This window comes from Schistocerca cancellata, chromosome 4, assembly GCF_023864275.1.
Source record: "Schistocerca cancellata isolate TAMUIC-IGC-003103 chromosome 4, iqSchCanc2.1, whole genome shotgun sequence".
NCBI classification, from domain to species: domain Eukaryota; kingdom Metazoa; phylum Arthropoda; class Insecta; order Orthoptera; family Acrididae; genus Schistocerca; species Schistocerca cancellata.
This window is the reverse complement of record NC_064629.1, coordinates 873,000,146-873,025,217: the sequence shown is the minus strand read 5'-3', so window position 1 is coordinate 873,025,217 and position 25,072 is coordinate 873,000,146. Positions and strand designations below refer to the sequence as shown.

The window sequence follows — 25,072 nt, the reverse complement described above, 5'->3', positions numbered from 1 at the left end:
TTAGTGTCCTTTCTGATTAGCTTGTGTGGAAAGCTGTTTCCAAATAATGATATGAATTTATCATGGAGTAGATAAATTACATCCCAGAATGTCTCCTGTAAACTATTCTTAAAAACATTCGTCCAGGAACATTAGTTATTCTAACTGATTTCCACTGAGAAGTATCCATACTGTAAGGCATTATGTTATTTTCATAACTAACTATGCATCATGACCAGAGAGAGCATTTGTTACTGAGTAAACAGTTATTTTCCTACTTTGAACTTCATCAAAGAAAACATTATCAGTTAGGGTCCTACTATCTTTATCCACCCATATTGTAAAGATAATTACTGAGACCAAATTGTAGGATCCAAATAAGGTTTCCAGATCATTTTCTGTATCAGAATCCTTTAGACAATCTACGTTGAAGTCACCACAGAGTATTAACTGCTTGCTGCTGTCTGACAGATAGCACCATAAGGAATCCAGATTCCTCATAAAAAGTTCAAAATTTCCCAGTGGGGATCTATATACAGTTACAATTAAAAGTGAACTATTTTTCAGCATTTATTCGCAAGTGCACACTTTTATGTACTGATCGCAATGTTTTTGAACTTGTGTTCTGTCTTAATGTATGTAACAACTCCTCCTTTTCGTGTGTTATTTCTGCTTGAGTAAACTGTAATAGTATAATCTTTTATAGGTAACTTATTTAACCCTGTGATGCTCAGACAGGCATAAGATGTGTATCTTTTCAGAGCTCTCTGAATTTTCCAAACAGACAATAAACTCTTCTACTTTTACTATTCAGTCCTCTATTATTTCAATGAAATAAAGTAACCTTATTTTTTTGTGCATTATGAAGCATTTTGTGGGGCTCTGCTTTTATTCTTCACTTCTTTCAAAACAGGGTGCCTGAATCATGATTCCACCTAAAAAAAAAAAAAAAAAAAAAGTGTGCCCCTCTGACATCAGTAACCTTAGGTATTTTGCTATGTGTGATGGTGGCCCCTCATGTATTAACTGCAAGAAGCTCAACCAACCTATCTTTCTCTCTCCTATTCAGGTATAGGCCATGTCTAATATGTCCCCAGATCCCAATTGTAGCAACACGCACTGCACTCATTTCAGTCAGCAGCAGCAGCCTGCTCCTGATGATGGCTTTTTCAAAACTGCATAAAATTTTTCTTGCTTGGGTTAGCGGAAAGGGAGTTAACAGTAAACCAGTTAAAATGTTTGATAAAATGCTGTTGGTGACTGTGACTGTCTTAATACATGATGCATTTGCACTTGCCACCATTTCCAGCTGCAGGCAGATCATAAGCATAAATCAGAAACTATAAACGATCCAGGACAGAACATTATGGGACTCCATGATGAATAACACCCCAACAACAGCTACTCCCATTTTGCAATCCACAGCTTCCAGTGAGAAATAATTTCAACAGGTTACGTGATTGGCTCCTGATGCTATACTTCTGGGCTTCATGTGGTAGTAGTTGATGATCCACACAGTCAAAGGCTTGTTGAATCACAGAATATACCCCCTGATGAAATGTTTTGTGTAGGGACTCTTAAGGTATTTCCCACAAATGTAAGTGTTTGAGGTGTTTGACAATATTCACATGCATCAGTTTTTGAAATATTTTTTGAAAATACCATAAGAAGTGAAAATGGTTTGTAATACTTCATATTTGAGGCATCCCCCCTTTTTTAGAATAGGTTTTACAGTGGCATATTTAATAATCTTTGGAAATATGCCCAGGTACTTTGCTGAGTTAAGGATACAGCTCAGTATTCTACGCATTTCTCTAGAGCAGTGTTTCTGTAGCTTACTAGAGATGATGTCAATGCCACATGAATGTTTATTTTTTTTTTAATGAAACAGTGGTATTCTTGTGTTCTGCTTTGTTCATAGGAGATAACATAATTGCACCAAACATTTCTGGAGCTTCATATAGTTCTGACTTACAGCCTATCTCCTCAGTGACACTTTGGAAGTGTTGTCTGAAGATTTTTGCAGTCTATATTGCATGTCACTAACTTCATTATTTCTAAGATTAAGGACACCAGAGGAAGCCTTGGAGGAAGCATAACATGTCTCACTTTTTATAACATTTCACATGTTTTTGGTTTTCTTACCTGAACTATTGATTTTATCCAAAAATTACATACTTTTTGCTTTTTCAATCTCTTGTTTCATTTTGTGAAAGTTCTGTATGGAGAATTTATGTGAAGATTTGCTTGCAATATGCAGGGTGTTAAAAAAAATGCATATTTTGAAAGGCGGTAGTATAGACCAAAACAAGACAGAAATGCCCAATAAACATGGGTGCTAAAATCCATACCTTAAGAGCCACAAGCACTTGTTAATCTTCTCTACTGTGAAACACATCCCTTTTACTGTTGCCTCTTTTCTGTGTTGAATGACCTACAGAATGCATTAAGCAAATGAAAACATGTTATTCTGTTGCTGTGAAACAGCAGAGCTTCTAATGTAATATGCGTGCTATTAAATATGATCTGCGCTTGTGAGCCATCGCTAAAGGAGGCGCTCAATATGACTTCCATTCATAGTAAGGCATACTCCTGTCCAATGCGTTAGAGAATCACACACTCTCTAAAAATCTCCAGGTTGGTCACAGATGTCCTGCCAGACACTGATGACACATTCCTGTAGTGCTTGTACATCATTAATGGGGCTTACGTACACCATAGATTTCAAGTACCTCATGCACAGTAATATACTTCCATTACGCTGGGAAGTGCCAAAATAAAACTACAGTATAAAAGCACTTCACAAACTTACCACAATACAAACTGGTTCCATTAGAACTAATGTATGTGCTGCACTGGTCAAGAACTGTGGATGTGGCGTATGCTAACAACAGAAACAGATGTGTACTGTGTACTGTATTCATAGACAATAACAAAGTATGTCCTCATTTTTTTGCTGTGTTCTGTATGTCATGTGTCATAGCAAGGAGCTTACAGTAGAAGAGATATTTCAGGCATTTGCCCATCATTGGTGGTATCTTGGCCTGATAAAATATACTACTGCCAATGAGCAGCTGATGTCAAACAGTTAATTATTAATATGAGATATTTACAATTTTTACAAGCTGCAGAGAATGAAATGTGCAAGACATTCTTATTATTCCTAGACAGGATGAAAGGTGCTGTTATCTCATGCATAAGATACTGCCTGAAACTAGTCTGGTAAAACAAGCTACTACCAACAAGCAGCTTACGTGAAACAGTAGATTATTACTATGACATATTAACAATTTCTACAAGCTGCAGAGCATCAAATGTACAAGACAGTTTTAGAATTCACCTTTCCGCTTTATACAGGCTATCTTTTTGACTGCATCACTGTAATTAATTTTAGAATGAAATTCATGCACACTTGTACTTGACACCACCATCCATCAAACCGTTCTGAAGTTGGTGCCTTTGAATGAGGCAGTGTCTATGTGCATGATGGTATTTCTCTTAGGGACATACACACTTTGTGTCTTTCTGTGTGGAACTGCAACTGCATATGTCTACCCAGAAGACGTCCTTGGTGATTTCATCCTACAGTATGATAGTGAAAAAAGAAATGAAATGATTGTATGGCATTGGTGGCCAGGAGACCCCACCTGGGGTAGTTCAGCTGCCGAGTTGCAAGTTTTTTCAGGTGACGCCACATTGGGTGACTTCCATGTTGATGATGATTAAATGATGGTGATGACAACACAACTCTCTGTGCTTGAGTGGAGAAAATCTCTGATCCTGCCAGAATCAAACACAGGCCCACTGCATGGTCAGATGTACTTGACCACTCAGCTAAGGAGGTGGACAATATGATTGTGCCCAACTACACAGGATTCTGTTGTAAACAAATAACTTGAACAGCATACAGTGCAGCACATGGATTTAAAAGATTTCTCTGTTGATTTAAGTCCCAACGAGTGCATCGAAGATACTCTCATGAGGCTCATTCCATCTTGTAGTCTTTCTTCGGAGACCTTTTATGTGCTGACAACAGCTTTGTGAGAGGAATGGCATTCTCTTCCTATGGAGCTCACAGGCATCACCATAAAAAGAATCACTGTTGTTTATACTGTATTGCAGGTTGGGGAATTATACTCCATATTGATATTACTTGTGCTACACCAAATGGATGTATCAATATAGTGTTAACACTTAGAAGACTAGCTACTAAGAAGAATGTCAGGCACAGAAAACTGACAATTTATACCAATAATAAAGCATTACTGACACACATGCAGTTGATATATCTTCAAGAATAACACATATTAAAAAAAAGGACCAAGCTTCAAGATTGATTTTTCATATTTACTTTAGTTCTTTGATAGATTACAAATTATAAAATAATGTTGATAGAAAGTATAATTATCCTTCCAGAAGAAAAGTATGTGGTGAGTTATTGAGCAATTTCTTGATGTATTTATAGTAGAATTACAGCAAACTGTGAAACCTAATGTGAACACACACGAAATTATGTCAGTGGGATCCCATATTGACTCAGCCATAAACGATAGCAGCTGTTATGTTGACTAATGTTTCTTTTGAAATGATGATAGAAATTGACAGTAGAAGGCAGCACTTGTCAAGGGACAGGTAGCTATATATTCTTACATTGTTCTCATATGAAAGGAGTGTAGTTTTCGAGCAATAGGTGGCTTGCATGTTGAGAAAATTGTGGCCCAAGCAGTACTCATTTGAACACCTTATAGCAGCCTGAGTTACATTCAGGTTTTGTCTCGAAAGTGTTAAAAACATGCAAGAGGTTAAAATGTAATTTTATTTTCTGTCATTGTCTTCTCATACTGTATTTATAAAACATAATTGTTACATACTTTGACTCAGTTTTATCTATGCGGCATAAAATGTTTATCAGTATTTTGGTTTTGTTAATTTTCTTCAATTTATGAAAAACTGTGATTTTGGTAATTAATTTTTATTTATGCATTTTTGCAGTGACCCTGAACCTGTACATCATGGTGTTGTACCTAGTGTGGGCAGTGCCGTTCAGAGAATTAGAAACTTGGATATTATCATTAGGAACATCAAGACACTCTATGAGGTAACAAAATATTTAATCTCTATTAAATGCTGCGTAGTATCGCCATCGTATTACCCTTTTTTTTTTTTTTTTTTTAATTGAGATATAGATTAATTTAACTTTTATTTTAAATACATCATATTTCATTTAAGCATGAAAAAAGTGAATGTTATACAAAATTGAAAACAATAGTTAGATGCTATTCAGAGTTATTCATTAGCAATAGTTAATTTTATTTAACTGAAATATTCCAGTTTTCAGTTAACAACTGAGCAGCAGGTAGTTGAAAAATAGAAAGTGGCATGAAGTTGCTAATTGGTCTGTAAGGAAGTACGCAGGAGAAATGTCTGTTTTGAATGTAGGCAAGGATGAGAAAAAAACCTATCACAGAGCAAATCGAAGCATGCGTCCAGTGACAGTGGAACAGTCCTAATAGCAAAACAGAGACTGTCCAAGATATTGAACAGTTTGTTATAAAAGACACCCTGACATCACTGTAGGACACTGGTATATGTGAACACTGAAGTGGCTTCTGGCCTTTTATCAGCTTGCGTGGCTGGCTCATGTTGTACACTGTGACAGTGTCCTTGACAGACATTGTACAATTACACAGATTGATGATATATTTTCTCTATCAGCCTCTGGATGAGCTACTAGTTCCCTTTGTCCTAGAGCTGAAAATGTTCTGGTTGATGTGAGGAAGGGTACCCCAAATTTGATGTTGCAGACCTGGTGCCACTGTGTGGAGTAGTTAGTTTGTTGTCAGCTGCTGGTTGACTGTCTTATGATGTGGACCATCACCTGAATGGAGGCTGAAGTATACTGGCTGAGTGGGAGAGCTGGTGGCATCTGGCCCAGGTGATAGGAACACAACTGATTCTGGTGTTGTCCCAGTTGGCCCTGGGATATTGCAACCATCACTAGGTGATAGCTGTGACTAGCCATGACAGCTCTTTGGATCTATTTTAGTGTGGCCCAAAATTTGTGTGTCCTCACTTAGGACAGTGCGGTGTTATCCCCTTAGTCTGTTGGCAGAAACAGCAGAATGAGGAGTGTACGATGAGGGCAGCAGTGAAGTAGCTCATCCAGGCAATGGCCATGAGTGTTGCTCAAAAATTATTTCAAGCTTCATTACAAGTGACCTCACACAACTGTTTACGCATTTAAATTTTAAAAACACATAAAGATAGCTGCTGTAAATTTTGGTTCATGCTCAGTTAGAAGGGTATGAGGTGTTCCTTCAGTGGGAGAGGTGTTTAGTGAATTCATCGTAGTGTTGACTGACGGTAAGCTGTACCTTGATGCATGAGAAATGGGGGTGTGAATCTATTACAGTGAGTCATAGGGCTTCCAAAAGAGATCCAGCAAAATCAAATGTTCTGTAGATTTTGATAATATTTGGGGACACAAATGCAGTGTTGCAAAGCAGTTGCAATAACAAGCATACATATTTCATTTTCAAATGTGAAAATGTCTTTTTTAGCTTGCAGTTGGTGGTGTTTTGCAAAATATTGACAAATCCAAGGATGTCATGCTGTCAATAGCATTACTGGTCAACCTTGTTGTGTATAAATGTTGTGCTTTGTGGAGAGGTGGATCTTGCCTTATAGTTGTTGATACATCATAAGATATGTTGCAGGAATTCTTCTGAGATTTGGATGACATGATAATATATTTGGGAGCATACAGTTTCTCACCTATCAAATACTGGATCAGGTCCCATAGACAATAGGAACTAATGTGCACAGTTTACATGAAATATGTCCATCTTACGTAAACAGATGTACTAATGTGTGCTGTGTTTTTGTAATGTAACAAGCATCTATGAATGATATATTTGTGGGCATGGCCATTTGCACGAGGTGCTTTATATTTTTAAATATTTTCGATGTGACAGACCTTTTATAATGGCTGATTTTCATCCACACGACAACTTGGCATGAGATCCAATGTAAAATGAACATGCTTCATATCAAAAAGATTTTTTTAAGACCTGAAGATGACAGCAAAGTCTATCAAAACCAGTTATGTTAAATAAAGAAATATTTATGCCATCTTGGCTGCTAAATATTTTTATTAAACAACAAAGAAACACAGTCCAAAGAATTACACAGTTTGTTATGAAAGGAACACTGACATCAGAACTGTTATAGATAAACAGGAAGTGTCTTAAAACAGGCTATGGCCAGCCTTTTGACTGCCCTGGTAGCTGCCTCACATGGCACATTGCCACAGATCTTAAGCAAGGCCACTGATAGTGTTCCTCTCAGACATTGTAGCAGATTGATGATATCTTTTACATATTCACATCTGATGGGTCTATTAAAGTGTAATTAGTCTATTACACAGATACATTTGTTCCATGTTCTAGGCTGATATGGTTGGTACTTGGTTATTGTCAAACAGTGTGCAATGCAAAAGTAGATCATCCAGTTACTGGATGCACTGTACACTACAACATTTACTTTGAAATATTATATTCGAGCCATGTGGGTGCTCCCTCACTACATCCTGTGTGTACTTTGTAGGTGGGTGCACTCTCTCTCCATTGCATAGTTACTTCATTAGCTCACCTGGATTAGATTTTCACTAACTGAACATTCTATCTGAATCTACTACTGCTAACTAGTTTTACCTGTCCCCTGCTTCACTGTACCTATTTGCACCCATGTCACTTAAATTTACATCCACTGTTTAGTCAAAAAGTGACAAACATAATTTTATAACGTTGCTTTTTTAATGCTTAATTTCATTACTTCCTTTCTCTTTATTGTTTATGCATAAATGCTTCATACACTGATAAACCAGCTTTTTAATGCTTTGTTTGATTGCTCCCTTTCTCTTTATTCTTTGTGTTTAAATGTTTCATACACTGATAAACCAAAATATTATGACTAGTGCCCAGTGCAAATCTGAATGCCTCTTGCTGATGTTGCAAGAACACACTGTGGTGAGGATAGCTTACACTGAGGTGACAAAAGTCATGGGATACCTACTTTTGTCCAGCATAGTGCAAAAACTGGACATGACATAGACTCAATAAGTCACTGGAAGCCCCCTGTAGAAATACTGAGTGGTGCTGCCTCTATAGCCATCCATAACTGCGAAAGTGTTGCTGGTGCAGGATTTTGTGCACGAACTGACCTCTCGATTATGTCCCATAAATGTTTGATGGGTTTCATGTCGGGCGATCACGATGACCAAATCATTCGCTCGAATTGTCCAGAATGTTCTTCACACCAGACATAACAGTTGTTGCCCAGTGACATGCCACATTATCATCCACAAAAATTAAGCCCATGAATGGCTGCAAATAGTCTCCAAGTAGCCGAACAGAATTATTTCCAGCAATGATCGGTTCAGTTGGACCAGAGGACCCCATCCATTACTTGTAAATACAGCCCACACCATTATGGAGCCACCGCCAGCGTGCACCGTGCCTTGTTGACAATTTCGATCCATGACTGTGTGGGGCCTGCACCACACTTGAACCCTACCGTCAGCTCTTATCAACTGAAATCGGTATCCATCTGACCAGGCCACAATTTTCCAGTCATCTAGGGTTCATCCAATATGCTCATGAGCCCAGAAGAGGTGCTGGAGATGTCATGCTGTTAGCAGAGGCACTCGTGTCGATCATCTGCTGCCGTAGCCAATTAATGCCAAATTTCACCACACTACTAATGGGTAACTTAATCATATGTCGCACATTGATTTCTGTTGTTATTTCACACTGTATTATTTGTCTGTTAGCACTGACAGTGCTATGCAAATGCCGCTGCTCCCGATTATTAAGAGAAGGCCGCCCGGCCCCTGCATTGCCCATGGTGAGAGGTAATGCCTGAAATTTGATATTCTCTGCATGCTCTTGACACTTTGGATCACAGAATATTGAATTCTCTAACAATTTCTGAAATGCAATATCCCACACGTCTAGCTCCAAACTATCATTCTGTGTTTAAAGTCTGTTCATTCCCTTTGTGCAGCCATAATCATGTCAGAAACCTTTTCACATGAATCACCTGAGTACAAATGACAGGTCTGCCAATGCACTGCCCTTTTGTACCTTATGTACGCAATCCTGTCACTGTCAGTGTCTGTGCATATCACTGTCCCATGACTTTTGTCACCTCATTGTACAGGGTGTTTCAAAAATGACCGGTATATTTGAAACGGCAATAAAAACTAAACGAGCAGCGATAGAAATACACCGTTTGTTGCAATACGCTTGGGACAACAGTACATTTTCAGGCGGACAAACTTTCGAAATTACAGTAGTTACAATTTTCAACAACAGATGGCGCTGCAAGTGATGTGAACGATATAGAAGACAACGCAGTCTGTGGGTGCGCCATTCTGTACGTCGTCTTTCTGCTGTAAGCGTGTGCTGTTCACAACGTGCAAGTGTGCTGTAGACAACATGGTTTATTCCTTAGAACAGAGGATTTTTCTGGTGTTGGAATTCCACCGCCTAGAACACAGTGTTGTTGCAACAAGACGAAGTTTTCAACGGAGGTTTAATGTAACCAAAGGACCGAAAAGCGATACAATAAAGGATCTGTTTGAAAAATTTCAACGGACTGGGAACGTGACGGATGAACGTGCTGGAAAGGTAGGGCGACCGCGTACGGCAACCACAGAGGGCAACGCGCAGCTGGTGCAGCAGGTGATCCAACAGCGGCCTCGGGTTTCCGTTCGCCGTGTTGCAGCTGCGGTCCAAATGACGCCAACGTCCACGTATCGTCTCATGCGCCAGAGTTTACACCTCTATCCATACAAAATTCAATCGCGGCAACCCCTCAGCGCCGCTACCATTGCTGCACGAGAGACATTCGCTAACGATATAGTGCACAGGATTGATGACGGCGATATGCATGTTGGCAGCATTTGGTTTACTGACGAAGCGTATTTTTACCTGGACGGCTTCGTCAATAAACAGAAGTGGCGCATATGGGGAACCGAAAAGCCCCATGTTGCAGTCCCATCGTCCCTGCATCCTCAAAAAGTACTGGTGTGGGCCGCCATTTCTTCCAAAGGAATCATTGGCCCATTTTTCAGATCCGAAACAATTACTGCATCACGCTATCTGGACATTCTTCGTGAATTTGTGGCGGTACAAACTGCCTTAGACGACACTGCGAACACCTCGTGGTTTATGCAAGATGGTGCCCGGCCACATCGCATGGCCGACGTCTTTAATTTCCTGAATGAATATTTCGATGATCGTGTGATTGTTTTGGGCTATCCGAAACATACAGGAGGCAGCGTGGATTGGCCTCCCTATTTGCCAGACATGAACCCCTGTGACTTCTTTCTGTGGGGACACTTGAAAGACCAGGTGTACCGCCAGAATCCAGAAACAATTGAACAGCTGAAGCAGTACATCTCATCTGCATGTGAAGCCATTCCGCCAGACACGTTGTCAAAGGTTTCGGGTAATTTCATTCAGAGACTACGCCATATTATTGCTACGCATGGTGGATATGTGGAAAATATCGTACTATAGAGTTTCCCAGACCGCAGCGCCATCTGTTGTTGAAAATTGTAACTACTGTAATTTCGAAAGTTTGTCTGCCTGAAAATGTACTGTTGTCCCAAGCATATTGCAACAAACGGTGTATTTCTATCGCTGCTCGTTTAGTTTTTATTGCCGTTTCAAATATACCGGTCATTTTTGAAACACCCTGTATAAGCAGTGCAGAGATGAATGGACAATCATTCTAGCAATGACACAGGCTGTAGATGGGGAGTCCATTGACATAAGTGAATTTGAGAAAGGGCGGATTTTTATGACTGGTAATGAGCACCTCGTAGATGGTGAAGCTGCTAGGCTGCTATTGTGAACATTTGTGGAAAGTGATTGAAAGCTGATGAAACCATGAGTAGGTATCACCTTCTCACAGAACATGGAGGTCGGTGACTTGCCCACTCAGTAAGCAAGATAGGCAATGATTTGTTACATATCTGATGACAGAGTACAAATATGGTGCAAGCGCAAGTGTTTCAGAGTACACTGTTCAGCACACATTGTTGAACATCTGGTTCCCATGTTGAATCAATAGATTGTAAATTACAATTGTAGTAGGCATGGTATCATCAAGACTGGACTGCAAATTATGATTGTAGAGGGCAATCAATAGAAATGTGTCGCCTGGTTGGATGAATTGTGTTTCTTGTTACACTAGTTCGGTGGTCATGTCTGGATACACCTCCCCCATGCAAATGGCTGTTGGAAATGTGCACTGTGTCATGCACAGAGGGCGGTGTGGGTTGTATTACACTGTGGGAAACATTCATCTGGGCTTCCATGGGACCTAGGGTAGTAATCAAAGGTATCATGACATTGCTGATATTGCAAAGCCGAACCTCTGTGTTCTGGCCCTGATGGGCTGTTTGGAACCAAGCTGCCATTGGGTCATGCTCTGCCGATTATTTCATTCAGATGCAGCATGTAGGGGCTTTGGGTCAGCACACTACTCTCCTGGGCATTGTCTGTTCCCCAGACCTTGGAGCCGCTACTTCTCACTCAGGTAGCCTCTTAGTTGATGTCACGAGGCTGTGTGCACCTCATTCCAGATCTCCTGCCAAGGAAAAATTCCTGGCAGTATTGGGAATTGAACCTGGGTGCTGTGCATAGCATTTGGATATGGTGACAACTTAGCTACAGAGATGGACCTCACATTGTCATGGTCCCCAAATTCACCTGATGTGGTGTGTAATCTAATTTGACATTTGTTGTTGCATGCTACCTACAAGGTGTTGCAAGTTTGATGACAAGCTCTGGTTGTTACAGAGCTGTGACTTACAGCATCTAACTGCCACACAGAATTAAATTTTTTACCCTTGTAAACTGTTATCAGTTGTGTCAGGAAACCAATTTTCACTTCACAATGTGCCATATGGTATGTCAGGTGAGGTTATTTTACAAGAATGACTTATGGAATACGATATCGCCTTTCACACGTCAGCTATCACCTAATGAAAGAGGAATGGAGCAGATAGAGCTTCAAGATTTCCCCATGTTGTTGGGTAGGAAATTGCTGTTGAAACTGGAGGGATAACTCTGGCCAGAAGTATAGGATCTAAAAAGTAGTGGATCAGTGAGTTTATTATCTATAAAGCAGTGGAAACTCGTTGTTGTTGTTGTTGTTGTTGTTGTCTTCAGTCCTGAGACTGGTTTGATGCAGCTCTCCATGCTACTCTATCCTGTGCAAGCTTCTTCATCTCCCAGTACCTACTGCAACCTACATCCTTCTGAATCTGCTTAGTGTATTCATCTCTTGGTCTCCCCCTATGATTTTTACCCTCCACGCTGCCTTCCAATACTAAATTGGTGATCCCTTGATGCCTCAGAACATGTCCTACCAACCGATCCCTTCTTCTGGTCAAGTTGTGCCACAAACTTCTCTTCTCCCCAATCCTATTCAATACTTCCTCATTAGTTATGTGATCTACCCATCTAATCTTCAGCATTCTTCTGTAGCACCACATTTCAACAGCTTCTATTCTCTTCTTGTCCAAACTATTTACCGTCCATGTTTCACTTCCATACATGGCTACACTCCATACAAATACTTTCAGAAAAGACTTCCTGACACTTAAATCTATACTCGATGTTAACAAATTTCTCTTCTTCAGAAACGCTTTCCTTGCCATTGCCAGTCTACATTTTATATCCTCTCTACTTCGACCATCATCAGTAATTTTGCTCTCCAAATAGCAAAACTCCTTTACTACTTTAAGTGTCTCATTTCCTAATCTAATACCCTCAGCATCACCCGACTTAATTCGACTACATTCCATTATCCTCGTTTTGCTTTTGTTGATGTTCATCTTATATCCTCCCTTCAAGACACCATCCATTCTGTTCAACTGCTCTTCCAAGTCCTTTGCTGTCTCTGACAGAATTACAATGTCATCGGCGAACCTCAAAGTTTTTATTTCTTCTCCATGGGTTTTAATACCTACTCCAAATTTTTCTTTTGTTTCCTTTACTGCTTGCTCAATATACAGATTGAATAACATTGGGGAGAGGCTACAACCCTGTCTCACTCCCTTCCCAACCGCTGCTTCTCTCTCATGCCCCTCGACTCTTATAACTGCCATCTGGTTTCTGTACAAATTGTAAATAGCCTTTCGCTCCCTGTATTTTACCCCTGCCACCTTTAGAATTTGAAAGAGAGTATTCCAGTCAACATTGTCAAAAGCTTTCTTTAAGTCTACAAATGCTAGAAACGTAGGTTTACCTTTCCTTAATCTTTCTTCTAAGATAGGAAACTCATTATCAAAGATAAAAATGCGTCCACTGTCCACAAACGTGATTTTTAATAGCTCCTTTAAACATATTTTGTTGGGTGGTGTTAGGCGCATGACTTTTCATTTAACTGTTTTTTTTTTAATATATATATTACTGTCATTTTCACAGGAGGAGCTTGGTCAAATTGTCTTGGTGTTGCCAGACTGTATACAGCTTGGCCAAAAGCCAAATAGCAAAGAGGGTCTGGATCAGATGAAGCTTCTATTACTACTTCTTTTGGGATGTGCCGTTCAGTGCCCTAACAAGGAAACATTTATAGAACGTATCAGAGCCATGGATGTGACCTTACAGCATGGAATAGTTGATTGCATTAAACAGGTATTCAGTGGTGTCAGTCTGCTAATTAATTAGCAGTCATTTATCTTTACATAAGTATGCACTCCGAATATTGTCTGAAATTGATAACTTGATTTATTGCAGAAATCTCTTCAGGGACCTTCTTACACTCTCTAACAATATTTATGGTTAAAAATAAGAGTGAATGTAGGATGAACTGTGAAAGTCAGAACCACAATACTAGAAATAAAAATAATTTCCATACAGACTTTTCATCACTGTCTAGGGTTCAGAATGGAGTTTTATATTTTGATGAAAAAGTCATTAACATCAGTAAGGAAATTGGAAATCCTCAAATATACAAAAATAAAGTAAAAATGTACCTTATTAGCCACGCTTATAATTTATTAGAATATTTGGATTCAAGGTGTAAATTACAGTCATCACTAATGTTCATTTTAAACAGTTTTTTAAAATATAGTAGAGTCATGTTACATTAAATGCTTAGTGTATAGTAGTGGACAAAATCAGCATCAAATTGAGGACCGTTTTAACAAAACTCAGCAAACGCCATTTTTTTCAAAGTGTGTTCTTTAACGGATTCTGGTACATTAATATGCACTTCACATAATAGCTAAAAGAAAATATGACAATACTAAATATTTGCTGTTGTAAAAGTCACTTGAATGTAGAAAATTTTCACAAAACTTGACATGTCCATTTTTCAAGATTCCACAGAACTCAACTTATCGTCCTTTTATACTGCATGCTTCAAACTTAGAACATAAAATTTAAAAGTTAAATTTAATGGCCTTGTAACTCACTTATGGTTATTGTCAGACAATTCAACATCATCCTACACTGTAAATCAACTGTTTGATAAGCTTTTTTCGGACAACAATGCATATTCTCCCTTAATTCTCTTTCGTATTTATTTACAGTTTTACTACCAGATTCGTAGCTGTTTTGGTATGCTCTTGTTGGAACATCATTTTTAAGATGTTAGAAAGTTCTGAATATTCTGAAACAGTACAGCAGATGAAAAGTGCAAGATAAAGAGGAGTTGTCAAAATCAAAAGCATGAGAAGTGCATGAATGTACTCTCAAAGGAAGATCTAAATATAGACTGTAACCATACCGGTACATCATGCAAAGCACTATGTTTGTGTTTCAGTGATCTTATTCATTTTAGAGAGAGCCTGCATATGAATATAACAAAAGCTGAACAGGAAATTTCTTACTGTGAGTAATGTAGGCAAATTAGACTTTTGCTGGTGAATAAATATGCACCATTTGAAGATAATTTTAATTGATTTAAGGCATTTCAAATAAAAGTTCAATGAGTTTTTGACAATTTCTGGCTTATGCTAAACTTTGGAGGGCTGAAAAACCATGAAATTTATGGACTTTTAAGGTTCTTACTTATAACTTAAAATGATACATCTTACAGAAAATTTCAAAACACCTAAATGAAAGAGCATAAAATTTCACATACAATGACCTACTGAAGAGTTAAAATTGGTTCAGCAATTTAGCCACAATTGATTGTCAAAGATTGGCAGTTTTCGCCAGTTTGGCAGAAAGTTGAATTATGTTCATGTTCCAACACCTGAAACTCAAAAATAAATTTTAAAATTCACTCACTTCTTTGGAAAGATGCAAATAAAAATGTGAAAGTATTCATAGTGCTAAAGGAGAAACAGGGATTCACTCATGAATATTTTGAATTCATAAAAAATTGTAATTTCTACCTTTTTTTCTCAGTAAAGGAGAGAGAGATCACTAGGGGTAAGATAGATACTGCCTATAGGAAAATTAAAGAGACCTTTGCAGAAAAGAGAACGACCTGTATGAATATCAAGAGCTCAGATGGAAAACCAGTCCTAAGCAAAGAAGGGAAAGCAGAAAGGTGAAAGGAGTATATAGAGGGTCTATACAAGGGTGATGTACTTGAGGAAATATTATGGAAATAGAAGAGGACATAGATGAAGATGAAATGGGAGATTTGATACTGCGTGAAGAATTTGACAGAGCACTGAAAGACCTAAATCAAAAAAAGCCATCGGGAGTATACAACATTCCATTAGAACTATTAGAACTACTGATAGCCATGGGAGAGTCAGACGTGACAAAACTCTTTATCATCTGGTGAGCAAGATGTATGAAACAGGTGAAATATCCTCATACTTCGAGAAGAATATAATAATTCCAATCCCAAAGAAGGAAAGTGTTGACAGGTGTGAAAATTACTCAACTATCAGTTTAATAAGTCAAGGCTGCAAGATACTAACATGAATTCTTTATAGACGAATGGAAAAACTGGTAGAAGCTGACCTCGGGGAAGATCAGTTTGGATTCTGTAGAGGCGTTGGAACACTTGAGGCAATACTGACCCTACGACATATCTTAGAGGATAGATTAAGGAAAGGCTTACCTATGTTTCTGGCATTTGTAGACTTAGAGAAAACTTTTGACAATGTGACTGGAATACTCTCTTTCAAGTTATGAAGGTGGCAGGGGTAAAATACAGGGAGTGAAAGGCTATTTACAATTTGTTCAGAAACCAGACTGCAATTACAAGAGTTGAGGGCCATGAAAGTGAAGCAGTGGTTGAGAAAGGAGTAAGGCAGATTTGTAGCCTATATCTGATGTTATTCAATCTGTATATTGAACAAGAAGTAAAGGAAACAAAAGAAAAATTTGGAGTAGTAATTAAAATCCATGGAGAAGAAATAAAAACTTCAAGGTTTGCAGATGACATTTTAATTATGTCAGAGACAGCAAAGGACCTGGAAGAGCAGTTGAATGAAACAGACAGTGTCTTGAAAGGAGGATATAAGATGGACATCAACAAAAGCAAAAAGAGAATAATGGAATGTAGTCGAATTTTATCAGGTGATGCTGAGGGAATTAGGTTAGGAAATGAGACACTTAAAGTAGTAGATGAGTTTTGCTATTTGGGTAATAAAATAACTGATGATGATCAAAGTAGAGAGGATATAAAATGTAGGCTTGCAATGGCATGGAAAACATTTCTGAAAAAGAGAAATTTTTTAACATCAAGTATAGATTTAAGTGTTGGGAGTCTTTTCTGAAAGTATTTGTGTAGAGTGTAGCCATGAGTGGAAGTTCAACATGGACGATAAATAGTTTAGACGAGGAGAGAATAGAAGCTTTTGAAATGTGGTGCTACAGAAGTATGCTGAAGCTTAGATGGGTAGATCACGTAACTAATGAGGAGGTACCGAATAGAATTGGGGAGAAGAGGACTTTGTGGCACAACCTGACTAAAAGAAGGAATCAGTTGGTAGGACATGTTCTGAGGCATCAAGGGATCACCAATTTAGTATTGGAGGGAAGTGTGGAGGGTAAAAATCGTAGAGGGAAACAAAGAGATGAATACACCAAACAGATACAGAAGGATGAAGGTTGCAGTAGTCACTCTGTGATGAAGAGGCTTGCACAGGATAGGATAGCATGAAGAGATGCATCAAGCCAATCTCTGGACTGAAGACCACAACTTCAACAATAACAACATCAATCCATATATACATGAATGACATATATTATATTTTTGAAATTTTTTTAATCAATGGTATGAAGTACAACTAAAAAATACGTCTCCTGTATTATTCTGTGAATGACATTTATTGAGTTTTGTTGAAATGGTCCTCAATTAGTGTAAGAGGAAGAGCAATGATTTTTTCCCCTTCAAAGTAGCTACATACGTAGTAATATACATAATATCTTGATTTGAAAAAAATAACCAATCTACAAATAATTTCTGTAATTAAAAATTTGAGTAGAATAGAACTAGCTCTAATTGATTTTTAGTATGCTTTACAGAAATAGACTGCAATGGCTGGTACTGCCTATTAGTGTTCAGGGTGGTTTCACTAGTTGAACCAATGTAGACAGAAAACTATTTACTTTACGGGTACCCAACTGATAGAAATGATGTTTAGACTGTGAATTGCAGGATTTGCACTGTTAGTAGTGCTAGCATCATGACTGCCATTAGACCCCGTTACTGGTACTGTGACACGGGGTTGAAACAAAAGCATTAGTGTGCATTATCTCTGCAGTCAACATGAGTCTTGACAGGATGAGCGGGGCTTTACTCGTAAAGCTTTTTTATCAAAACAGCAACAATAGTACTACTGCTCTTCGTGAAAATTGATGTATTAAAGGGATATGGAGAATTGTCTTTCCACGCCGGGGTTGAAGAACATGATCGAGAAGTTCCAATTAACTGACGATTTGGGAATTGCCCCTGGGAGAGGCTGATGGCCAATTGCATCACAGCTTGTTGAAGAAGTTACTGTTTTGTGTGGCTGAGAGTGCTGGGCACAATGTGCCATCTTCAGGCAATGCATGAGCAGTGTCATGACAGCTGAACATTCTGTGGTCCACTGTTTGAATAGTGCTGTGAACAATTGCGAAATGGTATCTCTAGTGCAGCTCCAGGCTGTCAGGGATGCAGATGATCATTACACTGAGCAACATTTGTAACCTTGAGCCGAAACATGGTAGGCAGTTGACACATGTTACTCTCTCATGTGGAAATTAAAATGTTTCTTTCAATGGTTTTTTCATTATGTCTCTTCTGAATGTCCTTAAAAATGTTTCCACAAAGTTTTATTGTCCTACACTCACTTGTTTTTTGTGAGGGCCCTCTTAAGTAGCATAAGTTTAATTATAACAACCTATATAACTTCACCCCGTTTGACATCCCTGGTGGCTCTTTTAGCTGATGGGAAGTCTCACACTCTCACTCGTCTCGTTGTAGATGCCCCTCTTCACTTTATCCCATCCACCCTCATATTAGAGCGTCAGACATTTAAGTTTTAGGAAGTAAACAGTAGGAATAACATTATTATTCATATTGTTTTGTTGTTGATAATATTTAATAGAATTAATGTTTATTACTTCTACATTGCAATTTTTTGTGTCTAGGTTACAGAAAATCCACAAATTGTTTTAATACAAGATGCTACAAGTGAAGTTTTTCCTACTGATCTAATGCTAGTCCATTTAAAAAGGCTAGCAAAGGAACGTGATGAGTACTTGCAGGTGAGCAATGGAAGTTGGGGTTTTGTGATGTTTAGTAGTGCAGTGCTGATCAGGAAAACAAAAGTGTATTAAAACCTGGATGATAGTCAGTAATTCCATGGAATATTTTTCTGAATGCATTAAAAATGTTGTCTACTGCAGAAAAATGTGGGATGGGTTGGACGTAAATAACCACAGCAGTGGGGGACTTTGCACCCATATAGCTTCTTATAAGAGTTGTTTCACACTGTGATCCCTGTAAACAGTTATTTAACTTCATTTCTATGGATAATATTGTTTTAATTTAGTGCAAATGTTAGAAAATACTTTGTGCTCAGATTGGAGAAAATTATGCTGAAGTTAAGGGTTCTCATCATTTTTGTAGTGGTAGGTGCTTACAGAATTTATTAATTTTCAAAATGTTTAGGAGAGCCAGTTTTCAGCTAGCAACTAGCTGAACTCTGGATCTGCTCTAATAAAGCTAGAATGGAAACAACTACTGTTTGCTGCACTTTACCATTTTAACAGTTATATCATTGTTGCGGAGTGCATTTCACTTTCCCAATGGAAGGTAATTTGATGTTATTTTGTTTTGTTGTGGGCGAGATTAAACACGTGTGCTCTCTTTCTTGTCCATATTTTTGTTCTCCGTATTCTTTCTTCTTTCTTACTTACTTACTTACTTACTTTCTGTAAAATTCATATTTCTTTCACCACAATGTATTTTTTAATGTATTGTTTCTGTTGATAACATTACTACTGCTATTATCATCAGAAGAATGACATATTTAATAAAGTATATATTAAGGTTGCTGTAGTCAACAGTTTATTTTGTTGTTGATGTGGTATAAGGTTAACTCTTACCACCACTACCACCACCATCTTTTGGCTATTGGTGATTGAGTGCTGGACTGGTACTGAACTAATGCTCACTATTGGCAGCTGGAAGTGATGGTTTTTAGGCTGTTATTGGCTTGACAATATAAAATTGTTATACACAGCAGCCTTAGTTCAAAATTTATTAAAAATAATGTCCTTCAAACATATAAGAACTACAGAGCGCAGAAAATGTAAAGAGATTTTTATTACTTATTTTTTTCAATGTCAGACGTATGTTTGATTGAAGTAATTTTTGGTTGAAGATAGCAACCAAGAGATTTTGATTAGGAAATTTGACATCAGGTGTCTACTTTTATAGACATTTATAAGACTTTTCCCATTTTTCACTTCTGTTGAGAATTATCATTACTTGTTCACACTCAGCATTGCTGCAAAGTGCTAGGATGAGTCCATAAAAAGAATAAGCTGAAAATGTGCTGTCAGCTCAGAATACACAAGAAATATTGCTACACAAAACATGTCAGAACACTGTTGCAGAAGCAACAAAAAAAGCGTGCCAAATTCAGAAGAACGCAAAATCCCCAAGACCGGCTAAGTTTCACGGAAGCCTGAAATTTAGTATGGATGTCAATACGAGATGCTTTTAATAGTTTCCAGAATGAAACATTTTCTCAAAATATGGTATAAAACCCAAAGAGATACTGGTCATATGTAAAGTACACCCGTGGCAAAAAACAGTCAATACCGTCACTGCGCGATAGTGATGGAAATGATGGCGCAGAGTATGCAGACACAATAGCACCTTTCTTAGCAATCATATACAACCGCTCACTTGATGAAAGGTCTGTTCCTAAAGACTGGAAAGTAGCCCAGGTCACAGGAACTAGGAGTAACCAATTGCATTACAGACTCATATCACTGACCTCAATTTGCAGTAGGATTTTGGAGCATATACTGTACTCGAGCATTATGAATCACCTTGAAGAAAATGACTTATTGATACATAATGAACACGGATTCAGAAAATTCCCATGATGTAATGAGTGCTGTCGACAAGGGGTCTCAGATCGATTCCATATTCCTAGATTTCCAGAAGGCTTTTAATACTGTTCCTCACAAGCGACTATTAATCAAATTGCGTGCATATGGAGTATCGTCTCAGTTGTGTGACTGTATTCGTGATTTCTTCTCAGAGAGGTTATAGTTTGTAGTGATAGATGGTAAACCATTGAGTAGAACAGAACTGATATCTGGTGTTCCGCAAGGTAGTGTCATAGGCCCTTGTTCCTGATTTACATAAATGATCTAGGTGATAATCTGAGCAGCCCCCATAGATTGTTTGCAGATGACACTGTAATGTACCGTCTAGTAAAATCATCAGATGATCAATTACAATTACAAAATGATCTAGAGAGAATTTCTGTATGGTGCGAAAAGTGGCAATCGGCACTAAACAAAGAAAAGTGCGATGTCATCCACATGGGTACTAAAAGAAATCCAATAAATTTTGGGTATACGATAAATCACACAAATCTGAGGGCTGTCAATTCGACTAAATACCTAGGAATTACAATTATGCTTGCTCAATGTGCAGATTGAATAACATCGGGGATAGGCTGCAACCCTGTATAATTCCCTTCTCAACCACTGCTTCCCCTTCATGCCCCTCGACTCTTATAACTGCCATCTGGTTTCTGTACAAGTTGTAAATAGCTTTCACTCCCTGTATTTTACCCTTGCTATCTTCAGAACTTCCAGTCAACATTGTCAAAAGCTTTCTGTAAGTCTACAAATGCTAGAAACGTAGGTTTGCCTTTCCTTAATCTTTCTTCTAAGATAAGTAGTAGGGTCAGTATTGCCTCACGTGTTCCAACATTTCTACGGAATCCAAACTGATCTTCCCCGAGGTCGGCTTCTATCAGTTTTTCCATTCTTTGTGTTAATATTTTGCAACCATGTGTAATTAAACTGATAATTTTCAGACTTGTCAGCACTTTTTTGTTTTTGAATTGCAATTATTACAGTTTTCCTGAAGTCTGGGGACATTTCACGTGTCTCATACATCTTGCACATCAGATGGAATAATTTTGTCATGGTTGGCTCTTCCAAGGCTATGAGTAGTTCTGGTGGAACATCAGTTACCCCAGGGGTTGAAATATGGCATCCCGGCTACAGTCCCCAGTTGAAATACGGTATCCCGGACGAGACACAAGTTGAAAATATGCTCACTATTTTTTATTTACTTAAATTTGCCATATTTCGTGACAGTACCTTTCCCGTTAGACATTTATAAAGCGATATTAGTCTTGGCTTCAGTTGTCTTAAGTATGATTCCACAATGCATCTTTGTCGGTTGCAGAATTGACGTGGTTCAACGTGTTTCCCTCATTTTGGTGTTTCAAATACCAATTCTTCAAATGTAGTTTTTTCTTATAGTTAATACAAAAAAAACAGTAACATAATTCAAAATTATTTATGACGGCGACCTTCACATTGTTCTACCGTCAACACACACCAAGAGTTAACTGCCGACTGACTATAGTCAAAGACGACTCCAGCGTCAAAGATGTTTTACACAACACACAAGCTTCCACTTGTAATCAGTCTCTTTGCTATTCTTCGACACATTTTCTATTAGTAATCAATATGCTTTCACTCTCAAAAATATAGGTTAATTAACGTATAATAAGGCAAATTATAATAAATTCTCACAAAAAATATAAGAAAACATTTACAATTTGGTATCGGCAAAAACAGTAAAAAAAAAAAAAAAAATAACATCTTCCAGATCCATTACAGGGTCTTGTATTGACTTATGTGCTTCGTCAAATTCTTCTTGCAGTATCGTATCTCCCATCTCATGCTCATCAGTGTCCTCTTCCTTTCTATAATATTGCTTTCAAGTTCATCTCCCTTGTATAGATCTTTCACCTTTCATCTTTCCTTTCTTTGGTTAGGACTGGTTTCCCATCTGAGCTCTTTATATTCATACAGGTGCTTCTCTTTTCTCCAAATTCGTCTTTAATATTTGTGTAGGTGGTATGTATCTTTTCTCTAATGAAATATGCTTCTAAATCCATACATTTGTCCTCTAGCTATTCCAGCTTAGCCATGTTGCACTTCCTGTCAAACTCATTTTTTAGATGTTTATATTCCCTTTCGCCTACTTCATTTGCAGCATTTTTAAATTTTCTCCTTTCATCAATTAAATTCAGTATCTCCTGTGTTATCCAAGGATATCTACTATGACTGGTCTCTCTATCTATATGTTCTCTGCTGGTTTCACCATTCCATATTTTAAAGCTTCCAGTTCATCTTCTACTGTCTTTCTTTTCCCTGTTCTAGTCAACCGTTGCCTAATGCTCTCTCTGAAACTTACAACAACGTCTGATTCTTTCAACTTATCCAGGTCCCATTCCTTAATTTCCTACCTTTTTGCTATTTCTTCAGCTTTAATGTACAGTTCATAACCAATACATTGTGGTCAAAGTCCACATCTGCCCCCTGAAAATGTCTTACAATTTAAAATTTGGTTCCAAAATCTCTGTCCTATCATTATAAAATGAAGAGCCAAATAAACTTATACACCTGCCTAATATTGTTAGGGCCCCTGCAAGCATGCAGAAGTGCTGCAACATGATGTGGCATGGATTTGACTAATGTCTGAAGTAGTACTGGAGGGAATTGACACCATGAATCCTGCAGGGCTGTCCGTAAGAGTACAAGGGGGTGGAGATTCCCTCTGAACAGCACACTGCAAGGCACCTCAGACATGCTCAATAATGTTCATGTCTGGGGAGTTTGGTGGGCAGCAGAAGTGTTTAAACTCAGAAGAGTGTTCCTGGAGCCACTCCAGCAGTTCTGGACGTGTGGAGTGTCGCATTGTCCTGCTGGGATTTGCCAAGTCTGTTGGAATGGACATGAATGGATGCAGGTGATCAGACATGATCCTTACTTATGTGTCACCTTCCAGAATCATATCTAGATGTATCAGGGATCCCATATCACTCCAACTGCACATGCTCCACACCATTACAGAACCTACACCAGCTTGAACAGTCCCCTGCTGACATGCAGGGTCCGTGGAATCATGAGGTTGTCTCCATACCTGTACATGTCCATCCACTCGATACAATTTCAAACGAGACTTGTCTGACCAGGCAACATGTTTTTGCAGTCTTCAACAGTCCAATGTCAGTGTTGGTGGGCCCAGATGAGGCGTAAAGCTTTGTGTTGTGCAGACATCAAGGGTGCACAATTGGGCCTTTGGTGCCGAAAGCCCATATTGATGATGTTTTGTTGAATGGTTCGCATGCTGACACTTGTTGATGGCCCAGCATTGAAATGTGCAGTAATTTGTGTAAGGATTGCACTTCTGTCAAATTGAACAATTCTTTTCAGTCATCATTGGTCCCATTCTTGCAGGATCATTTTCTGGCCGCAGCAATGTTGGCGATTTGATGTTTTACCAGATGCCTGATATTCACGGTACACTTGTGAAATGGTCGTACTGGAAAATCCCCACTTCATTGCTACCTCAGAGATGCTGTGTCCCATTGCTCATGTGCCGACTATAACACTATGTTCAAACTCCCGTAAGTCTTGATATCCTGCCATTGTAGCAGCAGTAACCGATCTAACAACTGTGCCAGACACTTGTTGTCTTATATAGGTGTTACCGACTGCAGCTCCGCGTTTGGCCTGTTTACATATTTCTGTGTTTGAATACACATGCCTGTACCAGTTTCTTTGGCGCTTCAGTGTATAATCAGTCTGAAACAACCTGGGGTCTTCAAGCCTTTTCCATATATACAAAATTCTTTCATGATGCTTAAACCAAGTTTTAGCAATGATTAAATTATGTTCTGTGCGACTTCCTCTTTCAGTCCTTTACCCAGTCCATATTCATGTACTATTTTTCTTTTTCTTCCGTATCTTGCTATTGAATACCAGTCCCCCACTACAATTAAATTTTACTGTACCTAAACTATCTGAATTATTTTTTTTATCTCATCATACATTTCTTCAATCTCTTCATCTGCGTTGATAGTTGACAAAGAAATATGTACTACTGTCTTTGATGTTAGCTTTGTGTCTTAGCTTGGCTACAGTAATGCGTTCACTATGCTGTTCAGGGTAGCTTATCCACATTTCTGTTTTTTTTTATTTTTTTTATTCATTATTAAACCTACTCCTACATTACCCCTATATGATTTTGTATTTATAACCCTGTATTCTCCTGTCCAGAAGTCCTGTTCCTCCTGCCACTAAATTTCACTAATTCTCACTTCAACCTACCTTTTCCCCTTTATAAATTTTCTAATCTACTTGCACGATTAAGGGATCTAACAATCCACTCTCTGATCCATAGAATGCCAGTTTTTTTTCCTGATGTATATCCTCTGTTTGTATATATACTGTTGTAAATCTTCTGTGTTTTATTTATTTTCTTATTGGCCTTTTTCCATAATCAAGTAGTTTCACTCGATCCATTGAATGTTGATGGTAAAAACCCTGGAATTGTAAAAACA

At 38.3% G+C, this 25,072-nt stretch overlaps 1 protein-coding gene across 2 annotated transcripts in view; it reads left to right on the top strand.

Annotated features, from left to right (window-relative positions):
• Window positions 1-25,072, top strand: part of LOC126185022 (protein Daple) — a 199,706-nt gene that overhangs the window by 20,491 nt on the left and 154,143 nt on the right. For both annotated transcript variants that reach the window (XM_049927747.1, XM_049927746.1), the window contains exons 3-5: window positions 4,972-5,077; window positions 13,482-13,691; window positions 18,606-18,722. In XM_049927747.1, the coding sequence (XP_049783704.1) occupies window positions 4,972-5,077; window positions 13,482-13,691; window positions 18,606-18,722 (433 nt within the window). The remainder of the gene's footprint in view (window positions 1-4,971; window positions 5,078-13,481; window positions 13,692-18,605; window positions 18,723-25,072) is intronic.